The sequence below is a fragment of the Apodemus sylvaticus genome, chromosome X, assembly GCF_947179515.1.
Source record: "Apodemus sylvaticus chromosome X, mApoSyl1.1, whole genome shotgun sequence".
In the NCBI taxonomy this organism is placed as follows: domain Eukaryota; kingdom Metazoa; phylum Chordata; class Mammalia; order Rodentia; family Muridae; genus Apodemus; species Apodemus sylvaticus.
In genome coordinates, this window is record NC_067495.1 from 136,779,277 (window position 1) to 136,795,619 (window position 16,343).

General features: G+C 37.3%; 1 protein-coding gene across 1 annotated transcript in view; it reads right to left on the reverse strand.

Annotated features, from left to right (window-relative positions):
* Positions 1 to 16,343, reverse strand: part of Mcf2 (MCF.2 cell line derived transforming sequence) — a 100,938-nt gene that overhangs the window by 15,535 nt on the left and 69,060 nt on the right. The window contains exons 19-21 of the mRNA XM_052170353.1: positions 15,591 to 15,683; positions 3,989 to 4,081; positions 2,850 to 2,975 (exon numbers count right to left, since the gene is read on the reverse strand). Coding sequence (XP_052026313.1) covers positions 2,850 to 2,975; positions 3,989 to 4,081; positions 15,591 to 15,683 — 312 coding nt within the window. The remainder of the gene's footprint in view (positions 1 to 2,849; positions 2,976 to 3,988; positions 4,082 to 15,590; positions 15,684 to 16,343) is intronic.

The following is a 16,343-nucleotide window of genomic DNA, read 5'->3' on the forward strand; positions in this document are numbered from 1 at the left end:
AAGGACCTAGCCAGATACCTTGTAACCTCTACAAAACAATAGATGACAACCTGGACTACCCAGCAAAAATCTCAATCACCATAGATGGAAAAAACAAGATATATCAAGATATTCAAATTAAGCCCTACAGAAAAAACTAGAAGGAAAACTCCAACCCAGGGAAGATAACTACATCCAAGAAATAAGTAACTCCATACTAGCAAAAACAAGGGAAGCACAAGTACACACACAAACACAAACACCACCAACATCAAAATAAAGAATTAACAATCACTGGTCATTAATATCTCTCAACATCAGTGATCTCAATTCCCCAATAAAAAGACACAGGCTAACAGAATAGATGGAAAAATAGGATCCATTATTCTGTGCTGCATACAAGAAACACACTTCAGCCGTGAAGATAGACACTACCTCAGAGTAAAGGGCTGGAAAAACAGTTTTCCAAGCAAATGTTCCCAAGAAGCAAGCTGAGTAGCCATAATAATATCTAATAAAATAGAATTTCAACCAAAATTGATCAAAATAGACTGGGAAGGATACTTCATACTCAAAGGGAAAAAGAACTGCCAAGCGATATCTCAATTTTGAACATCTATTTCTCAAAAACAAAGGTACTCATATTTGTAAAAAGAGACATTGCTAGAGCTTTCAATAGCATATTGAATCCCACACATTGATAGTGAGAGACTTCAACACCCAATTCTCATCACCTGACAGTTCATCCACACAAAAACTAACAGAGGAGATAATGAAACTAACAGAAACTATAAATCAAATGGACCTAACAACATCTCTACAATATTTCACAAAAGAAACCAAAGGAATATATACTCTTGTCAGCATCTCATGGATCCTTCTCCAAAATTGACCATATATTGGTCACAGAACAAACCTCAACAGATAGAAGAGAGTTGAACGCCTTGTATCTTATAGGAAGACCATGGATTAAAGCTGTACTTCAACAACAAAAGAAACACCAGATAACCAACACAGTCATGGAATTTGAACAACTCTCTACTCAATGATCTCTCAGTCAGGGAAGAAACAAAGAAAGAAATTAAAGACTTACTAGAAATCAATGTAAATGAAGGCACAATATACTCAAATTTGTGTGACACAATGAAAGCAGTGCTAAGAGGAAAGTTCATAGCACTGAGTGCCTCCATAATGAAATTAGAGAGTTCTCATGCCAACAATTTAAAAGCACACCTGAAAGCTCTAGACTGAAAAAAAAAAAAAAAAGAAGAAGCAGCAGCAAACACCCTGAAAAGGAGTAGAAACCAGGAAACAATCAAAATCAGGCCTAAAATGAATCAGTTAGAGATAAAGCACACAATACAAAGAATCAACAAAACAAAGAGCTGAATCTTTGAGAAAATAAACAAGAAAGACAAACTCTTAGCCAAACCAACCAAAAGACAGAGTTAGTATCCAAATGAACAAAATCAGAAATGAAAAGGGAAACCTAACAACAGACATTGAGGAAATTCAAAGAATCATTAGGTCTTTCATCAAAAGCCTGTACTCCTGTACTCAACAAAATTGGAAAATCTTAATGAAATGGATGATTTTCTAGACAGATACCACTTTCCAAAGATAAATCAAGATCATGTAAACTATTTTTAAAATCCCTATAATATTTAAGGAAATAGAAGCAGTCATCAAATGTCTCCTAACCAAAAAAAAAAAAAAAAAAAAAAAACCTATCCCAGAGCCAGATAGTTTAGGTACAGAATCCTAGCAGATGTTCAAATAAGAACTAGTATCAATATTCCTCACTAGTCCACAAAACAGAAAGAGAAGGAACACTGCCAAACTCATTCTATGAGGCCATAGTCACCCTGATACCAAAACCACACAAAGACTCAAAAAAAGAAAGAATTTCAGACAGATTTCTCTAAATGAACATTGATTCAAAAAAAAAAAAAACAATAAAATACTGGCAGACTGAATCCAGAAACACATCAGAAACAACATCCACAGTGACCAAGTAGGCTTCATCACAGGGATGCAGGGATGGTTCAATATATGAAAGCCCATCAGCATAATATACCATATAAACAAACTGAAAGAAAAATATCATATTATCTTCTCATTAGATGCTGAAAAAGCCTTTGATAAAAATCCAACACTCCTTCATGTTAAAGATAGTAGAGGAATCAGGAATACAGGGCACATACCTAAACATAATCTAACCAATATACAACAAGCCAATAGCCAGCATCAAGCTAAATGCAGAGAAACTTGAAGCAAACACACTAAAATCAGGGAGATCGTTCTATCTTCTGACATCTTTCTCAGGTTCGTTCTTCAAGGAATTGAAATTCTTGATATTATAGGTCTTTCAGTTGCTTAGAGTTACTTTGAAGAAGTTAGATACCAACAGTCCAAATAACCCAATAAAAAAATCATGTACTGAGCAATGCTCATATCTCTTCCTCATTCCTGATTGGTACATGAATTTCCCATTGTATGAAACTGATTTCGGGAAAGGTAGCAAGCCCTAAAATGACTTGACCCCTTTGTTCATATCTATTCAAGACTAGGGCAAGCAGCAATTCAGGGACAGTGTATTTGTTTAGCTGACATAATCATTTATTCAAGCCAAAATTCCCAAGTCCCAGATTTGATGGCAGACTGCTACAGACCAGAAAAATGTCATAAAACCCATTTGGCTGCTGATCTGCAGCCAATTTTCCACTTAGCATTATCAATAATAATGCATATATTTTATCTCCATTTGTTTACCTCTTGTGTAGTATTTCCCAATTAAATCCAGTAGATAAAAGAAGGACTTTTAACAAGTTTATCCCCCAAAATTACAACAATCTCTAAATTGTACTTACAATATAGCCATTGATGGCAGTCTGATGCATGGAGTCATTCACTGACTTCAGCAGCTCCAGCATTGAGTCAAGTGCCTCCTTTAATTTAGTAGTTCCTTCACCTTCTTTGCTGTACTTTAAAAGCTCCTTAATTAGAAGTCAAGAATTAAACTTAATATTAGTCACTTATTTTTATAACTGCTAGAAAATGAATACTTTTAAACTAATAGGCTTTTGAGCAGTGATCCAAAGATTCTGTCATTTATAGAATAATTTATTTCATATTGTCTGTCACATTAACATTATATTTAATAACAATATCAAAATTGGGGAAGAAGTAGAATAATGAGGAAAGAATATAAAATAAAGGGCACTCAATGTGTTTAGAGCTAAACACCAACAGCTATAAGAGACATCAGAGATTAGTGTTCAAAGCAATTACATGAGTTTTCCTCTACTAAATACACTAATTTGTCAATCATGATGCATAAAGTATCATGAAACACATTTTAAAAGAAGCAATATTGTATTTATACAAGATATAAATTCTACTAATCTTTTTCCATTGAACAAGGGGAATGTCATTTGCATTTTACATTGAAAAGACCAATAGGAAATATATCAAAACAAGTACGTATATACTTAAGTCTCCCTAATATGAAAACTTTTTTTCCTAAAACATTATGCTTAAACTCATACAGAACTAATATGGATATGGAGGATTAACAGCTAATACTCCATATACTCACAGCTTAATTGTCTTGCATATGTCATTTATACAACATGAAAGAGCACACTGAAAAAAATCATTCAGTAAAATCTGGCCATTGCTCTCCTTCAAAGTATTGCAAGTGCTTCCTAGTCAACTGCTTCCTTTTAAATGACTACCAGATCTGATTCAAAAGTAAATAAATAAAAAAATAAACAAGTAGGGGCTGAAGAGATGGTTCATTGATTAAGAGCACTGCCTGCTCTGGCAGAGGATCTGGGTTCTATCTCTGTACCTACATGGCAAATCAGAACAGGCTATAATGATGACGTCCTCCTCTGGCCTCCATAGGAATGAGGCATACACAGGCTACACATGCATGCAGGTAAAACATCCAAATACATAAAATATTTTTTAAGTAAAGAACCGCGCAAACACTTCATATAATTACCTTTAAAAGCAACTGATACTTAGTGATCCGTTGGACTGGTTTGAGCAAATAGGAATCCAGACCAAGTCGATGTTTCAATTTTCGTTGACATTCCTGTCATTAAAAGATAATAATCAAATATACAAATTTAATGCAATCCCCATCAAAATTTCAACACATTTTTTATAGACCTTCAAAGTGCAATTCTCAACTTCATATAGAAAAACAAAAAACCCAGGATAGCCAAAACTATCTGGAAATATAAGAACCTCTAAAGAGGATCTGAACCTATAAGAATTGGCATCTCTGACCTCAAGCTGTATTATAGAGCAATAATGATAATAATTAAAAAAAAATACCTGCATGGAATTGGTACAGAAATAGTCAGGTCAAGCAATGGAATAGAATTGAAGACCCAAAAATGAACCCACACACCCAAGGACACTTGATTTCTGACAAAACCATACAATGGGGAAAAAAAAGAAAGCATCTTCAACAAATGGTGCCTGTTTAACTGGATCTCTGCATGTAGAAGAATGTAAATAGATTGATATTTATCACCCTGAACAAAGCTAAAGTCCAAGTGGATCAAGAACCTCGACATAAAACCAGATACACTAACCCTAAGAGAAAGTGAGAGATATCCTTTAACACAGTGGTACAGGAGACAATTTCCCAAACAGAACACCAACGGTTCAGGCTCTAATATAAACAATTGATAAATGGGACCTCACGAAACTACAAAGCTTCTGTAAGGCAAAGGCTACTGTCAATAGGACAAAGCGGCAGTCTACAGATGAGAAAATATTTTCATTAAGTTTACATCCAATAGAAGACTAATATCAAATATATTAAGAACTCAGGAAGTTAAATTCTAACAAGCAACATAACCCAATTAAAAAATGGGGCACAAAACTAAACAGTGAATTCTCAACAGAAGGATCTCAAATAGCCAAAAAGCACTTAAAGAAATGCTCATCCTTAGCTATCAGGGAAATGCAAATCAAAACAACCCTGAGATTCCACCTTACACTCACCAGAATGGCTAAGATGAAAAACTCAAGTGATTGCATATGCTGGCACGGATGTGGTAAAAGGAGAACACTCCTCCATTGCTGGTGGGATTGCAAACTTGGACAACTACTCTGGAACTCAATCTGCCGGTTTCTCAAAAAATTGAAAATAGTTCTGCCTGAAGACAGAGCTACACCACTTCTGGGCATATACCCAAAATCTGTTCCACCATACTCCAAAGACACATACTCCACTATGTTCATAACAGCTTTATCCTTAATAGCCAGAAACTGGAAACAACCCAGATGACCCTCAACTGAAGAATGGATTCAGAAAGTGTGGTTCATAAACACAATGGAATACTATATAGTTATTAAAATCAAAGACATGATGAATTTTATAGGCAAATAGAACTAGAAAATATCCTGAGTAAGGTAACCCATTCCCACAAGTACAGGCATGGTATGTACTTACTGATAGATAGGTAGATATTAGCTTTAAAGTACAAAATACATGTGATACACCCCAAAGACCCAAAGAAGTTAAATAAGAAGGAATACACAACAATGATGCTCAAATCACAATTAGAAGGGGAAACAAAATAGTCATAGGAGGCAAAGGGAGGAAGAGAACTAGGTAAAACCTGTAGGGAGAGGAGAATAGGGAGGCAGGATCAGGTATGGGGAGGGACAGGAGAGAGGCCCAGAGGACCAGAAGAATACTGGAAATCTCCAGCTGCCAGGGGTGGGATAAGGGGAGAATCTCTCTAAGAAGTCCCAGAGACCTAGGGTAGGAGATGCTCCCAGGAGTCAGTGCCTAACAGTGGGGACATGGAACATGAAGAAACAACCTTCTGTATCCAGGCAGAACCCCCAGTGGAAGAATAGGGACACCAGTACACCCATAAAACTCTCCACCCAAAATTTGTCCCATCTAAAGGGAACTCAGGGATGGAGCAGAGACTGAAGGAAAGGCCAAGTAATAAGCGGTCCAACTTGAAACCCATCCCTCAAGCAAGTACCAGTTCCTGACATTATTAGTGATACTCTATTATCCTTGCAGACTGGAGCCTAGTATAACCATCCTCTGAGAGGATCCACCCAGCAGCTGAATGAAACAGAAGCGGATACCCGCAGCCAAACTATAGACAGAGGTCGGGAACACTTATGGAAGAGCTGGGGGAAGGATCAAAGGTCCCGAAGTAGATGAGAACTCCATAGGAAGACCGAAAGAGTTCACAAACCTGGACCCCTAGGAATCCTCAGAATCTGAGTCATCAATCAAAGAACATGCAAGGGCTGGAACAAGGCTCCTGGCATATATGTAGGAGACAGGCAGCTCAGTCTTCATAGCTGCCCTGTCTGGTCTCAGTGGCAGAGACTTGATGTGCCAGGGTGAGGTAATACTCAGGGGGGTCCTACCCTCTTATAGAAAAGGGGGGAGAGACTCAGTGATAGAGGGACCAGGAAGGAGTGTAATGTTAGGGATGTTAATTAATTAATTAATGAAAATATCGATCAGCTGGGTACAGTGGCACATGCGTTTAAGCCTAGCCCTCTGGAGGCAGAGGCAAGCAGATTTCTGGGATAATGATCAATAAATATTTAATTAAGAAATGTTGAGGGGACAAAGGAATCAAATATGAAAATTCCATATGCAATTACTTTGTAAGCTAATTTTAAGAGTGATTTATTTTAAAAAGACATATACCAAGGCTGAAGAGATGGGTCAGAGGTAAGGGGACTTGCTGTTCTTCCAGATTACCAGAGTTAAGTTCCCAACAACCACATAGTGACTCACAACCATCCATATCTCTGGTTACAAGGAATACAATGCAAATATATATGCATATATATATATATATATATATGTAAAATATTCATAGACAAAATTTTTTAACAATTCTAATAAAAAGATAAACAGACAAGTACTTGTGGAAATGCCAAGTGCCAAGAGAGCTTTGATTATACCCCAGACGTGAATCTTTTATACATCTTAAAGAATATGTATCAGAAAAATCACTGCTGAATGAATATAGTACAAAAATCATGAGAAATAATATACCTGAAAAATTGAATACGATTTAAAAAAAAATTGAAAGGACATGCTTACAATCTCAACAACACTCAAGATGAATGAATAAGGTAGATTCCTTTAAATTCCAAGACAGCTTGGTCTACATAGTGAATTCCAGGCCAGCCAGAGCTACATAATAATAGAGAGGCCTATCTCAAAAAGAAAAGGAAAAAAGAGGAGAAAACGAAGGAGGGAAGGATGAAGAGAGGAACAAAGGCATGGAGGGAAGAAAGGGAGGGAAAGAAGGAAGGAAAGAAGAAAAGTAGAAATCACAGCATTTCAGAGTCTAAAGTTTTCCACATATAAATTTACATTGGTATAAACTGCATAAAATTTGATAATGCAGGAAATGACAATAGGTTAGAATGATTAAATCGTTCTTCAATCTGTCAAAGAATATTAATAAAAGACCAGCTCCATAGGCAAAAGCCTAGACAAGAAATAGGTTGTGCTAAATATAAATCTGACTGGGTATGAGAACAGAGTATTTTTTAAGATCGCAAGAAAAATACAGACTTCATCAAGTGGTGCTGTATTTCATTCAGTAATTGGCTTGCTTCCACTATAAATATAGGGGTTATGACATTGGGTCCTGGGAACAGTGGAGGGACCACAGGAAGAGATGGGGGTAGTTAGGATGAATGTGCATATGGAGTGTGTAGAACACAAGAGGACTGGAAGGAGACTATACCTGAATAAGATATAGGGCCTTCTACTAAATGTAAATAAATACAACATACAATCTAATTGAAATAAGAATAAATAATCAGCACTTAAAGGTGACAGGCAGATGCATTTAATCTCCATCAGGAAACCCAACTAGAATGATGAAATATATTTGTCTCAAGACAAAAAAAAATTGAGAAGTGAGGAAATACTTGCAAAGCGTAAATACTGGAAGTCAAATTCACACATGACATCTAGTTGTAAGCTGAGAGAACAAAAGACAAAAAAAGCTCAGCTTTTTTTCTGTTAGAGAATACCCACTTCCCCTTCTCAAAGAGATACCCCATACTTCTGAAAGAGAAAAATTCAAAGTGTTTATGAAAGAGATATGAACAAGTGTTAGTGAGAATGTGGAGCAATCAGAACTCATATACTCTAGAAACAGTCCAACAGCTAGCCATTAAACTTAACTGAGTATGGTGGATCACACATTCAATCCCAACATTCAGGAGGCAGGAGCAGATGTGTCTGTGAATTCAAGGATGAGCTGGTCTACAGACTGCATCCCAGGCTAGCCAGGAAGGACTACATAGTAAGATCCTGTTCAACATTAAACAGTTACCATAGGTAACTAGTTACTATAGAGCTACTCCTAGGTATATAGCTAAAAGAAAATTAAAATTTGCCTAATTTTTTTAACAGAGTTAGAGAGGGCTCAATGGTTAAGAGGATTAATTGCTCTTTTGGAGGACCAGCTACCACATGATGGTTCACAACCACCTGTAATTCCAGTTCTAACAAATATAAAACCATCCTCTGACCTTTGAAGATACTACATCCACATGGTACACAAATATGAATGCAGGAAAAACACACATACACTATAATAATAAATAATATTTATAAAGAAAATTGTTACAGCTATGGTAAACAAAAGATAGAAACAAGCCAAATGCTTATCAATTAATGGTCATATTAATCAAATGTGATCTATCCACTCAAAAAAATGTTCAAACAGTAAAAGAAAGTATTGTTACATACAATGGCATAAAGCTTAAAAATACTGTTAAATAAGCAGTGTTCAACCTGTGGATCATAACCCTAATGGGGCAGAATATCAGACATCCTGCATATCAGATATTCGCATTGCAATTCATAACAACAGCAAAATGACAGTTATGAAGTAGCAGTGAAATATGTGTATGGATGGGGATTGCCAAAACATGAATACCTGTACTAAAGAGTCTCAGCATTCAGAAGGCTAAAAACCACTGTATTAAGTGAAAGAGCCCACATAAAAATACCATATAGTTTTTGTTTTATGAAATAGAATAGGCAACGCTACAAACACAGAAAAGAGATTAATGGCTGAATGGTAACTGAATGTATTGGACAAGTCAGTGTAAGAGGTGACTATTAGAAGGTACAAGGTCCTGTAAATCTATCTTTTATTATTTTATTTTCAGCTTGGTCCATTAGTTGCTTGCTTTTATGTATTTGTTTTCAAACGCAAGATGTCACTCCGTAGCCCAGGCATGACTCAAACTCAAGACTCTTCTTCCACGGCCTGTCAGTGCTGCAATGACAAATGTGTGCTATTATGACCGACTTTAGGGTGGGAGTTTTAATGGTAAAAATGTTCTTAAGTTGTGTATATAACCATACAAACTGATGAATATAGTTAAACTACTGAATTTTATACTTTAAAGCAGTAGTTTTTAGCCTGTGAGTCATGACACCTTTAGAGCCAAAGCCTAAACAGGAGTCAACTTAGACCATTGGAAAGTACAGATATTTACATTGTGATTCAAAATAGCTGAAAATTACAGTTATGAAGTAGCAATGAAATAAGTTTGTGGTTCAGATCACCACAACATGAGGAACTGTATTAAAGGGTCACAGCATTAGGAAGATTGAGAACCACTGCTTTAAAGGGGTGAATTTTGTAGTATTTTATTTGCGTCTTAATAAATCTATTGCCAAAACCAAGATTAAATAGACATTAAAATCTACAATAAACAATGTAAAAGCTCCACTAAGCACAACCATGTCACATGAGCCTGACTAACAGAAGATGTGATAAAAGTAAGCCAGAGGGCCTTACTAAGGATCAACTGAGATCAGATCAGCACACAGAAAGCAAGGGGGAGAGTTGACTATCTGTACATGTAACAACTCTAAGATCCTTATCCCTTTTCCTTAAGCACAACAACACCCAATTATATTTATATTGAACAGCAGCCTGAAAGATCTAAGCAACTGAAGAGAAAGTATAAGGATAGATATGGTAACAAAGTCACTCGCCCAATCTCTCATTAGCACGCCAAAGGAAACAATCTGAGACAAATGATCTAAGACTGAGACCTGTACTCAATAAACCCGGAAATGCATAAGAGACATTCAATCAGATTTCATATTCTTGTCCTTAATGCAACCAAAAAGACTAATAATAGGCATTTCAGACCAGTGTCTAAGATGAGGGACAGGTGCTAGTGAAGAATAAAAAATAAAACCAGTTTGAATGCAGTCGGCACTATGCAGAGAGAAGAAAACTACTTTAAAATGAAACTACATTATTATCTTCATGTTGATAAATTTAAAAAAAAGTCTAAAACAAAGAATCAAGATTCCATTAACAGTAACTCAGAGAGTCTAGAAAATTAGCCTGCACAGCCACTGTGGAAATCAGGATGGAAGTTCCTCAAATAACCACAACTAGGCTAGGATGACATCTCATTTGATAACCTAATTGTAGACATGAAGAACTGAGTTAGATACCCCAGAACCTGCATTTTAAAAAATTGAAAACAGAAACAGGATTTTTCCAGTTTGCGTTTGTGCCTGGAGCTGAACCTGTGCCACAGAGCTCGATACCCACAGTAGCCAGGAGATAACTGGGCTTCCGGGAGTGCCCACACACCTGTGAACACAGGTGAGACCACCACTTCTGCTTCAAGGAACCCACCAGGAGCCCTCAGGACATAGGAATCAAGGAACAGCCTGGGACAGAATCCTTCCAGTTTCCGTCTGCACCAGGAGCTGATCCTGTGCCACAGCACTCCACAACCAAATCCCAACAAGAGAGAGCTTGTCTCAAGCTGGTCCCAAGAAACCGGCTGAGATAGCCATTCTAATATAGGCAGAGGCAGGCGGATTTCTGAGTTCAAGGCCAGCCTGGTCTACAGAGTGAGTTCCAAGACAGCCAGGGCTACACAGAGAAACCCTGTCTTGAAAAAAATCAACTCCAAAAAAACAGTAGAAGAAGAAGAAGAAGAAGAAGAAGAAGAAGAAGAAGAAGAAGAAGAAGAAGAAGAAGAAGACAGCCACACAAACATAAAAATAACATCAAAAATAACAGGAAGCAACAATCACTATTCCTTAATATCTCTTAACATCAATGAACTCAATTCCCCAATAAAGAAACATAGACTAACAGACTAGATATGTAAACTGGACCCAGCATTCTGCTGCATACAGCAAACACATGTCAGTGACAAAAACAGACATGACCTCAGAGTAAAGGCTGGAAAACAATTTTCCAAGCAAATGGTCCCAAGAAACCAGCTGGGATAGGTATTTTAATATCAAATAGAACCGACTTTCAACCAAAAGATAGTGAAATGATACCACAAATCAGTCTTGTGGTTCCTCAGAAAATTGGACATAGTACTACCTGAGGACCCAGCTATACCAGTCTGGGCACATACCCAGAAAATGCTTCAACATGTAATAAGGACACATCCTTCACTCTATTCACCACAGTCCTATTTATAATAGCCAGAAGCTGGAAAGAACCCAGATGTTCCTTAACAGAGGAATGGATACAGAAAATATGGTACATTTGTACAATGGAGTACTACTGAGCTATTAAAAATAATGAATTCATGAAATTTATAGGCAAATGGATGGATCTAGAAAACATCATCGTGAGTGAGGCAACTCAGTCACAAAAGAACACACATAGTATGCACCACTGATAAGTGGATATTAGGCAAAGAGAGTGGAATACTCATGATACAACTCATGGACCACATGAAGCTCAGGAGGAAGAAAGACCAAAGAGTAGATGCTTCAGTCCTATGTAGAAGGGAAGTAGATGGTGGGAGAGAGACTTGGGAGGAAGAAGAGGGGGAGGGAGAAAAAGAGTGGTAGAATCAGGTATGAGAGGAGACTGGGGAGACGTACAGAGGGTCAGGAATTTGAACACACGTATGTAGCAATGGGAATGGGGAACTGGGAGTAGCCATCAGAAAGAAAGTCCCAGAAGCCAGGAAAGCAAGAGGCTCCCAGGACCCAATGGGGATGAAGTTAACTAAAATACTCAACAAAGTGGAGAGAGAACCTGTAGAGACCATATCCAGAGGTTAAGCATGGCCCTCGGGTAAAGGGATAGGGCCATCCACTCATCTCCAAACTTTTAACCCAGAATTGGTTCTGTCTAAAGGAAATACAAGGACAAGTGGAAGAAAGACTGAAGGAAAGGCCATCCAGAGACTGCCCCACCTGGAACTCCATCCCACATGCAGACACCAAACTCAGACACTATTGCTGATGCCAAGAAGAGCTTGCTGACAGGAGCCTGATACAGCTGTCCCCTGAGAGGCTCTGCCAGATCCTTACCAATACAGATGTGGATGCTCGCAGCCAACCGTCCGATTGAGCACAGGGTCCCCAATGGAGGAGTTAGGGGAAGGACTGAAGGAGCTGAAGGGGCCTTATCTGGCATCAATGGAAGGGGAGGTCCTTGGTCCTGAAGGCTTGATGCCTCAGTATAGAGGGATGCTAGGGTGGTGACTCTAGAGTGGGTGGGTGGATAAGGGAGCACCCTCATAGAAGCAGGGTAAGGAGAGATGAGATAGGGAGTTTGCAGAGGGGAAATTATGAAAGGGGATAACATTTCAAATGTAAATAAAAATATCCAATTAAAAAATAAAGTTATACAAAATATTTTTAAAAAGACAAAAAAATTTAAAGATATGTCAGGCGATGGTGGTACATGCCTTTAATCTCAGCACTCTGGAAGTAGAGGGAAGTAAATCTCTGTTACTTCAAAGCCAGCTTGATCTACAAATCAAGTCCAGGACAGTCAGACCTACATAGAGATACCCTGTGTGGTGGTTTGAATGTGCTTTTCCCATAGGGAGTAGTACTGTTGAGAGGTGTGGCCTTTTGGAGGAAGTGTGTCACTGTGGGAGTGAGCTTTGAAGCTCTGCTCAGTGAAGAAGAGTCAGTTTTCTCCTCAGTGCCATCAGATGAAGATGTAGAACTCTCAGCTCCTCCTGAGCCATGTCTGCCTGGATGCTGTCATGTTCCTGCCATAATGATAATGGACTGAACCTTTGAACCTGTAGCCTGCCGCAATGAAATGTTGTCCTTATAAGAGTAACCTTGGTCATGGTGTCTGTTCACAGCAGTAAAACCTTAAGAACCTTGTCTTGAAAAGCAAAAGCAAACAAACAAAACAACAAAGATATACATGGAGGTTTACAACACTTATACACTTATAATCCCAATACTGGGGAGGAAGAGATAGGCAGATTTCTGATACCAGGTGGTCAGTTAGCCTACCCAACTTATCTTGTTCCAAGCTAAGGAGAGACCCTGTCTCAAAAAAAAACCAAGGTGAACAGCACCCAATTAAGAACACTATTATTTGATCTCTGACCTCAACACCACAGCAACGCATGTGCATTTATACTCATGCATGCATGCACGTCCACACACATACACACATGTATCTGCAAACACACAAACATAAACACATACACATAGTTTTTAAAAATTAAATAGAACTGTCATATGACCAAGTTATACCGCCATTAGGAATCTAAATCAGTATTCCCGAGAGATACTTGTACATCTAGGTCTGAAGCACAGACATTCACAGTACGTGATTCTCTTCAACAGATGAATGGACAATATGGTATACACTAGTCTTACTGAGACATAATTAAGCATGAATTTGAGTCATTTTTAGGAAAAAAGAGTAGTGCTAGAACCATCATATTAAAAGTAAAATACGCCAGACTCAAAAAGAAATATAAAACCAAGAACATAGACATATAGAGTGACATATATAGAAATATCATTTAGACACAAATAAAGAGGGACTATTTGAGATGAGAAAGGGGACTGGAGAGATTGGTGTTGGAATAAGAAAGGGTAATAGGAGGTAGCTATGTTTAATACACAGGATATACTTAAATCAGTATTATAAAATTCAACACCTTATATAGTAAGTATATGGCAATAAAATTTTATGTTTTAAAAATGGTGACAGCAATAAAACTCTCAATCAGGAAGAGTAGCAGATAATTCGTGAGAACTTAATAAAAAGAGAAAAAGCTTGGCAGTCAGAGAAACAATAGTTATAGTGACAGTCCAGGATTTCATCATCCGTACAACAGAAATTCCAGAAAAGGAAAAGGAGAATAAGGTGGATGAAAAAGAAGTAAATTTGGACTGGAGGTCTCAGTGTTAGAATGACTAGCAAGGGGCAGGGCACAGCTCAGTGTTAGAATACTTGCCTTGATATAAAAAAGGCCTTAGGTTCTACACCTTTACCACAAAAGTCTAAAGAAGAAATACCCAAAATACCAAGATATTGAGTGAAAATAATGCTAGTAAACAAACTTCAAGTATTATTCCCATGTCTTTCTGAGGAAGAGAGTCAAACTGGCATCATATTTCTCCTAAAATCAGAAACAAGTGAAGTGGAATCTTCAATTTTCCCAGAATAATTATTTCTTAGAATTCTAGACTTAGCCATCTTTATAATCAAAGCATTAGAGTACAATAAAGACTCTCACTTATGCAAATTCTCAGAAAATTATGCAAATATATGGCCTGACATGAATTTTCTAATTTCCTTCTGCCCAACAGAGGGTAAAAGAAGGTTCAAAAGATGGCTCAGCTGGTTACAGCACCTGTTGCCTTTGCACGGGACACTGACTCCATTCTCAGAATCCACAGAGAGTCACAACCATTCAAACTCCAGCTCCGTGGGATCCAGCACCTTATTCTGAGCCACATAAGCATCAGGTATGCACATAGTGTGCACGCATACATACAGGCAAGAGTCTCATACACATAAAATTAAATAAATATTTTTAAAAGATTGGCATGTAGACAGGCTACTTAAGAGACCAGTAAGAAGTGCCCCCCAAATAATATGCACCTAGATACTGAGATGAAAGCAGGTCAGAAACTCTAGAAGTTATTTCTTTAGGATAAAATTTAAAGACATTCAATGTATACAAACATATGAAAAAAAATATGATCCTAAAATCAGAAGAGGCAGAAAGAAAGCAAAGCATATTCTATACTCCAAGAAATTTGAGTAAAAAGAAAATTGTAATAAAAACACAAGAGAAGGGAAAGCAACCATATTTTAATATATGAGTCATCTGTACAGAGAAATTCCAGTCTTAATAATTGAGTTAAATATAGCCAATCGATCTAACAAAAATATACTGGAAGCTTTGGAGAAAAGAATTTCATGTGGCTATGGTCATGGGATAGGGAACCAGGAAAGAAACGTAAAGCTTCATTTTTCTAAAGCAGGAAGGAGAAAGACAAGCATGTTATGTGGAGATAGGAAGGCAAATTCCAGAAGTAGCTAAAAGTGGTTGCCTCTGGGGGACAACAAATATGTACTCCTATACATAAGTGTGCATTTGTGTTTACTTTGGTTGGGAATTGCTGTTTCACACACACACACACACACACACACACACACACACACACACACACATATATATATATATATATATATATATATATATTCAAAGCAGAAAATGAATTTGTTAATGAGAAATATTCCAATATCTTCCAAAATGAATGTGTTTAATACTTAAATAATTAATACCTGGAAAAAGGCACATTCAGAATACTTCCTCCAAATTAACTCTGACCTGGGTTTATTCTGACAGTATTTGGCATACATCTGAAAATCATCCTTCTGTAATAAAGCACAAATGCAAATATATTACCAATTTATAAACATGGATTTTTGTTTTAAAAAGAATGAGCAAGACAGTGTGTGACCAACCATGATAGCGAATGTGACATAAAAAATCCTGCTTTGTGTTCCAAGGACAGCACACCCACTGGGCCAGACAGCATTTTCTGTGCTATTGGTCTGCTGGCTGTCTAAAAAAAGGAGCTTGCAGCTAACTTACAAGTTAGACATAGTCCTTGGTTCATCACATCTAAGCACATGGTTGCACAGTTTGCGCTCTCTTGAATCATCTTTTCCTAATCTTCTATTGGTCTGTCTTCTACTCACATGTTAACTTTCATTTCATGACTGTCTTCTACATAGCCACTGTTTATACCCTCAAGCTATAGATGATTCAAGTGATTTCCAATCAGAAGAAGGTTGATCTTTCAAAAGGAGGAGAAACTACATAATTTGTTATTTAATAATAAAAAAATCTATGACTACATGATGAGACTCACTGTTTTTGAAAAGGCATATTGTATTCTAGCTTTAACCAAGCTGAGAGTGACTTATTAATATGTTCCCATCTCTCACATCTTCATGGGTAGAGGGGTCCCTGGATTCTATTGTTATAATCTGAGTAATTAAAACACTTAATACCACAGAATACAAATATAC